This window comes from Myotis yumanensis, unplaced genomic scaffold, assembly GCF_028538775.1.
Source record: "Myotis yumanensis isolate MYYU_CA2020_CCGP unplaced genomic scaffold, mMyoYum1.0.hap1 SCAF_3, whole genome shotgun sequence".
In the NCBI taxonomy this organism is placed as follows: domain Eukaryota; kingdom Metazoa; phylum Chordata; class Mammalia; order Chiroptera; family Vespertilionidae; genus Myotis; species Myotis yumanensis.
In genome coordinates, this window is record NW_027223754.1 from 17,661,801 (window position 1) to 17,668,740 (window position 6,940).

At 47.2% G+C, this 6,940-nt stretch overlaps 1 protein-coding gene across 1 annotated transcript; it reads right to left on the reverse strand.

Moving 5' to 3' along the window:
* Positions 1–4,236: 4,236 nt before the first annotated feature.
* Positions 4,237–5,883, reverse strand: LOC139005857 (F-box only protein 31-like). The gene has a single exon (XM_070408065.1). The coding sequence runs from the start codon at positions 5,881–5,883 to the stop codon at positions 4,237–4,239; it is 1,647 nt and encodes a 548-aa protein (XP_070264166.1).
* Between the last annotated feature and the right edge of the window lie 1,057 nt (positions 5,884–6,940).

Consider the following 6,940-nt stretch of genomic DNA (forward strand, 5'->3'; position numbering starts at 1 on the left):
TTCACTCCACCTTCCCTGTCATACACCCTTCCACGTTTTATTAAAGGGGATGCTGGTGGTGGGGGGAAAAAAAGCACCTGTAGGGAAGGTGCTTGCCTGTCTGTCTAACCTGGGAAAATATCACTGGCTAGGGAGGTGGGCCCCAATGCAAGCTCACAAAATCTTTGAAGGGTAAAATCCCCAAACAAAGAGTTCCCTCTCTCTTGTGCCCCTTGTTCCCTTCCCTCTCACTCTCTTTCTCCATGACCCACACTTGCCCACCACGTACTTTCCTGCCATGTGGCCTTAAGCAGCAGCATGGCCCATGGCCATGCGGACCCCACATGCAATGGACTGCAGCTGGGAACACAAGGTAAGCTAGCAGAATTCTGGACTAGACTGGACTTTAATAAGGAGGAGAAATTCTGGGCAGTGGCCTTAATTCTAGCCCTGCTGACAAGGAGATTGGACTTCTTCCGTGGCGAGACAGACAGAGATGGGACCTTGGAGGGGAACCCCCTTAATTTTACATCATCAATAAAACTTTCCACAATACCCCAACCTCCCTTGGGTGGGGGGCTCAGGAAATTCTTTTTCCGATGGCACCTCAAGAACTCCACTTCCAACGATAACAGTTGAGTTGGCTTTGCTGCAGCATCTTTCTACTATTTAGTGAAGTGAGAGAAAGCCTCAAATTCAAATGCTAAGCAGTACACTGACCTGTTTCCATTGCTACCTAGTCAGTGGGCGGTTAATGTCCAGAACAAGCAGGGGTGGCCCTGAAAGAGGAGAGCCATCCCTTGCTGTTTAAGCGATAATTCCTGTTGGTAGCAATTTTTACAAAGAGAGAAAACACTGCTGGAAGGGGAAAAAAAGTTTTTTTTCCATTGTCTATTCCTCTATAAGGTCAAAAATAATCTGTTGAAAGGCAGTGGGGGGAAGAAAATCTACCAGACAACTGGTGCTTTGTCTGTACTAGGTCAAATGATTTTTTAAAAACTAATTAACTGCAATGAATGGTTGTTTGTGCACTGGGTGGAAACAAAGATTTGAAGATTCACCTACACAAACAGACTCTGCTAACTTGAAGATGGTGATAGAAGATATTATTTATTGAGTGTTTATGGTGAGCACATTGTGTAATCTGCAAAAACCTAATGAAGTAGGTGCTATCATTGTCTTAGTTGTACAACGAGGACATGCCCAGCATCACACATGCAGCAGAGCTGGAATATGAACCCAGGTTGGTGAGCTTCAAAGACATATGTAAAACATGCCAGAGAAGAGCTCATTCTTATGAAAATTTAACTTGCAAATGCCTACAAATCTATGTGAGTTGATAGTAAAAACCCAATCATGATAGGCCAAAAATGACAAATAACCTATTTTTCTTGAAGAGTCATCTTTTGAAAACACTTTCACCATCACCATTTTATACTACTTACTCATACCATTTTGAAGATTGCACAAGACAATTTTTATGTTTGAAAGTCCCTAAAATTGGAAGTAATACCCATCCATTTATGTAATTTTTTTTACAGCATGTGTAACATACTTTCGGATGATGGTGTTGATGCAGTTGGGCATGGTATATGAAAAGAAAATAAGTTTAGAATGAGAGTAAGACATAATGTGTCTTGAATTTAGGCATGCCAACCCATTACTTAGGTGTTCTATATCTGTATACTTGGAGTAATATAGTAACATAGATACTTGGGTTATCTGACAAAGAAGAAAAATGAGATAATGTACAAGAAGTATTTAGAATGCCAAATTCAAAGTTACTATGTTGTTATATTTCACATATATAACATATAAAATTGCATTGTATCTTTATTTAAACTTTTAAAAAAATCTTTATGTTGAAAGTATTACAAATGTCCCTTTCCCCACCATTAACCTCTCCTAACCTTCCCTTACCCCCTCCCCCAGGCCGTCACCACCCTTATTGTCTGTGTCCATGTGCACTATATATTTAGATATATTATATCTCATACTAGAGGCCCGATGCACAAAATTTGTGCATGGGTATGGTCCCTAGGCCTGGCTGGCAATCAGGGCCGATCTGTCGAGTGACCAGCAAGGTGATGGGGGGGGGGGGCCCCCGCTGGTACCCACCTTGGCCAGCCTGGTGCCTCTCGCTCTGGTGGGGTGATCTGGGGCCAGCGCCGGCTTGCTTGCTGGCCAGCCCCCACCCCCAGTCACCCTACCACCGCCACCACTGGTGACCTCCCTCTGTGGGGTGACCAGCGGGGCGATTGGGGGGCCCCCAGTGGCACCCACGTTGGCTGACCTGGGGCCTGTGGGCTGGGGGCAGCTCCTGCTTTAAGCATCTGCCCCTAGTGGTCAATGCATGTCATAGCAATCGGTAGCTCCACTGGTCATTGTGCTATTCGTTCAATTTGCATATTAGGCTTTTATTATATAGGATATTTTCCAAACCCTGGTGGCTCCACTTCCAGGACATATTTATGGTCCTTCCACTTATACTATCTCCACTGCTACTGTGGTTCAAGCCACTGTCTTCTCTTGCCTGGGTTATTACAAAAGGCTCTTAACAGTTTTCTTTGCTTCCACCTTACCCACTTGTGATCTACTGGATCCTATTAAAATGTAAGTCAAATAGTGACACATGCTTAAAACTCTCCAGTAAAAGTCTTTACTCAGAGTAAAAGTCCTTATGATGGCCTTTGACATCACCATTGACCTTCCCTGTTTCCCCCATCAACCCTCCGATCTCATCTATAATTCTCACCCTTATTAACTCTGTTCCAGCTACACAGACTTCCCTGGTGTTCCTTAAACATCCCAGGGACAATTCTGCCTCAAGGACTTTGGGCTTGCTGTTCCCTCCGCCAAAAATGCTGTTCTCTTCCAAATCCTCACTTCCTTCAAGTCTTATGTAAATTCAACATACCTGAGGGACCTTCCCTGAGGCCTGGGATTAGTCCCAACCCCCGCACTCCCTATTCTTCATATTCTACTTTATTTTCCCTTCATTCGTAGCACTCCTTATCACCTGACAAATTCTTGTTTGTTTATTGTCTGTCTCTCTGACCTAGAATGTAAGCTCCAGAGCATTAAAAACAATTTAAAAATGAATGAATGAATGAATGACTTAGTCCTCATTCGGGATTGATAATAGGATAGGAAAGAATCTACCCTTGAAAACTTGGTTTGAAAGCAGATTTTCATAACACAAATTCTGTTTGCCCATCACTTATACTCTTTAACACAATTTAGCAAAAGGGGTTTTAAGTTTCCAACAGTTTCCATTTTGAGCTGGTGATAATCAAAGTTATAAGAGAACAGAAGAAACATTAACAGTTTGATGTAAATCTATGTAAGTTCCATGAAAGCGGAGAGTGTTTCCTGTCTTATTCACCATTGCTTTCTTAGCTCTTTCTTTTTTTCTTTCTTTTATTTTTAATAACAGCTTTATTGAGATATAATTCACATACTACAAAATCCACCCTTTTAAAATATACAATTCAGTGTTTACTATTATTTTTAGAGTTGTAACAATCGAACAATTACCACTATCTAATTTTAGGATCTTTTCTTTTTTTTCTTTCTTTTTAAAAGGACATGCTCAGCCCTAGCTGGTTTGGCTCAGTGGTTAGAACCTGGGCCTGCGGATTGAAAGGTCTAGGGTTGGATTCTACCTCAGTTGAAGGCCTGTCCAGCCCCAAGCCTGGTCAGGGCACATGTAGGAGGCAACCAATCCATGTGTTTCTCTCACATGGATATTTCTCTGCCTTTCCCTCTCTCTTCCATTCTCCAAAAATCAATGGACAACATTGAAACTACCAACTGTAAGACAAACAGCTATCATTCAGAACCATGGGAAAGCTGGCCCAGTGGAAGTTCTACAACTGGAAGGAAAAAAAGAAGTGCATTGAGACTGAGTAGGATATGCAGAGGGCCAAGAACAGAGGTAAGGAGTCATTCGCCAGGCGGGCTGCAACTGGATGCGTGGTTTTTTTTTTTTCAATCAGAAGGGGTTACAAACTCTCGAATCCACTGAGCTTGTTTGGGGCAGGATTCTGAGGTCCCAGACCCCTACGGGGAGAGGCGGGATGGTGGGGTGGGAACTGGGTGGAAGGGAGCTATGGGGGAGTGGGGGAGAGAATGGGGAACAACTGTAATAATCTGAACAATAAAGATTTATTTTTAAAAAATCAATGGAGAAATCTCGGGTGAGGATTAAAAACAAACAACCAGATAAAGAAGAAGGTGGGTAATCTGGTCAGAAGGTCAAACCTCCAAAAGTGCACGAAGCTGCTCTTCCTCAGAATCCTCTTCTCCCCGCTGTTGCCCCTGGGCAAGGAAGGGGCTGTGAGGGGGTGGGGACTGAATGTTCTCGAGCATGTCCTGGAAAGCCTGCGGGGATGGCGCCTCCGCATTCTGGAAGGTGACCTGGACTCTGCTGTACAGGCTGAGGCAATTCGGTTCCTGCCACATGAACCCGAAGTGGTCTTCATCGAACAGGATGAAGGCTCCAGGGATGCGCTGGGGGTAGGTGGAGCCAGAGCGAGCAACAATGCCCACACCGTAGAAACACATCCTGCAGGCTCGGGGGTAGTTCTGGTCCCTGGAGCTCACGCCCGCAGGTAGGACAAACTGGACAGGCTGCTGCTCCAAAGCTGCAGTCCCGGACTCCCCGACACTGGGCTGCGCAGGGCTCAGCCAGCCATGGCCCTCGCCATCCTCAGTGCTGTTTTCTTGCTGCTGCTGCTGCTGCTGCTGCTCCTGGATCACCTGCTCGTGAACCTCCTGGACCAGGCGGGAGTACTTGTTGAAGTTGCTGAAGACATCATCGGGCAGCTGGATGCGGTGCCTGAGGTGGATGTCTACCATCTCCTGCCCAGCAGGGACGCGGTGGTCACCCGTGACCTTCGTGGCCCTGGCGCGCTTCCCATGGAAGCTGAGCATGACAACCTCCAGGCTGTTGTAGGCATTGTGGGTGCCTTTGAAGAGGCCTGGCCTGATGAGGTCCTCCGGGTGGCTCGGGGAGAGGTAGATGCGGCGGTAGTTCCGGCAGTCGTCATACTGATGGCCGATGAGCTTCATCAGGACGAACCGCAGCCTGTCCTCCTGGAAAATGTGCTCGAGCGTCTGCCCCCATTCTTCCCGCAGCCAGGCGCGTAAATCCTCTCGGCTCCCACCAGGCATCCTGTGGTGGTGCGCCAGGTTGCACTGGGTGGAGAGCCCGTCCTTCCGAATCTGCATGTGGCAGCCGTGGGGCCCTCGGTGGCCGTACGTGCACTCCACTGTGGCCGATTTCCCCTCTGCCAGGCGAATTCTAAACGCGGGCTTGAACTGCATGGAGTCATCCACACGGGGGTCATGGAGAGGCAGGTACGTGCGACCAACAATGCATGGGCCGTCCACCACTACATACAGCAGTCCTCCATAGGGCCAGTTATCTGGCTGCCACAATCCCAAAATGTGCCTGCATGGGTGGAGCAAGTTGGCATAGAGTTCTCGACAAGACACAGCCATCGTCCCCAGGCTCTGCAAGTTTTCGCCAGCGCCATACTCCTCCCGGCAGCGCCGTCTCCAGATGCTGTCGGTGTGCAGGATGCGGCGGAATCTGGTGCAGGCCTGGGCCAGGCTGGACAGGTCGGTGCCGGGGAGCGAGGCGAAGATCTCCACCAGCAGCTCGAGAGGCAGGTCCTGCAGCGAGCAGTGTGGGGGCGGCCGGGGTGGCATGGGGCTCCAGATCCCTCCACTCCCCGCGGAGGACCGAGCCGCCATGTCCGCTTCCACGTGCTGCCCTTCAGGGGCCGGGGCCGGCTTGCTGTCGGCCGCCACCATCGCAGCTGGTCCCAGGCGCTGCTGGCGACACTGGCGTCCTCGAGAAGGGCCCGGGCCGCAGAGGCAAGCAAACTCCTCCTCCATGCCTGGCGCTGTAAGCAGCGAAGACCTCTGCAGCACGGCTTTATGCTGGAACCTTCCCGCCTGAGAGCCCAGCCACGCCCCGCTCAGGGCCTAGCCACGCCCCCTCAAGAGAGGAGCCTTTTATAGGACTTGAGCAACACTCCCGAGAAACCCATACCCATTAATATTTGCCTCTCTTTCCCAGCGCTCCCTCCCTGTCCTCTCACCCTAGCCCTAGTCCTGGGCAGTCACTAATCTGCTTTCTGTAGGGATATGCCTCCAGGGATATGCCTATGGGGACCTTTCACATAAATGCAGTTATAACATCTGGTCGTTTGTGACTGGCTTCTTTCACTTAACATAACATGTTAAAGTTTTATGTATGTTATATCACGTCCTGGTATTTTGTTTCTTTATATTGGTGAATAATAGTCTAGGGTATGGGTATACCACATTTTGTTTACCCATTCATCAGTTGATAAATATTTGGGTTGTTTCCAGTTTGGGGCTCTTATGAATAACACTGCTATGAACCTTATGGACAACATTTTGTGTGAACATGTTTCCATTTCTCTTGGGTATGTACCTAGAAGTGGAACTTTTGGGTCATACGGTAACTCTATGATTTATCATGTTGAGGAACTGACAAAACATTTTCCAGCCCTCCCTGGTTTGGCTCAGTGGATAGAGCGTCGGCCTGAGGACTGGCTTTCTTAGCTCTTTCAATAGTGCTTAACAGATAGTAGGTACTCAGTAATAATTTATTGAACAACTGGACACTTTTTGTACATGTTCCCAATAAAGCAATCTTATGGAAGCAAATAGCAACCTAACTCTTTTATTGATGTCATCAGACAGCTTTCTAAACAATGAATTTTAATAGGTATACCTCCGTGTATATTTGCATTATTATGTAACAAGTTTGATTTCTCCATTGAAATCTGCAGTGCTGTTTCTTAAATATATTGAAGGACAATGCTAATGTGATTACTCCTGCTTTATTTGTTACACATTTTCTGGTTTTGATTCTGGTTTGTAATTCAGTTGATTCATCCCCTGATATATTTGTTGAGCACCT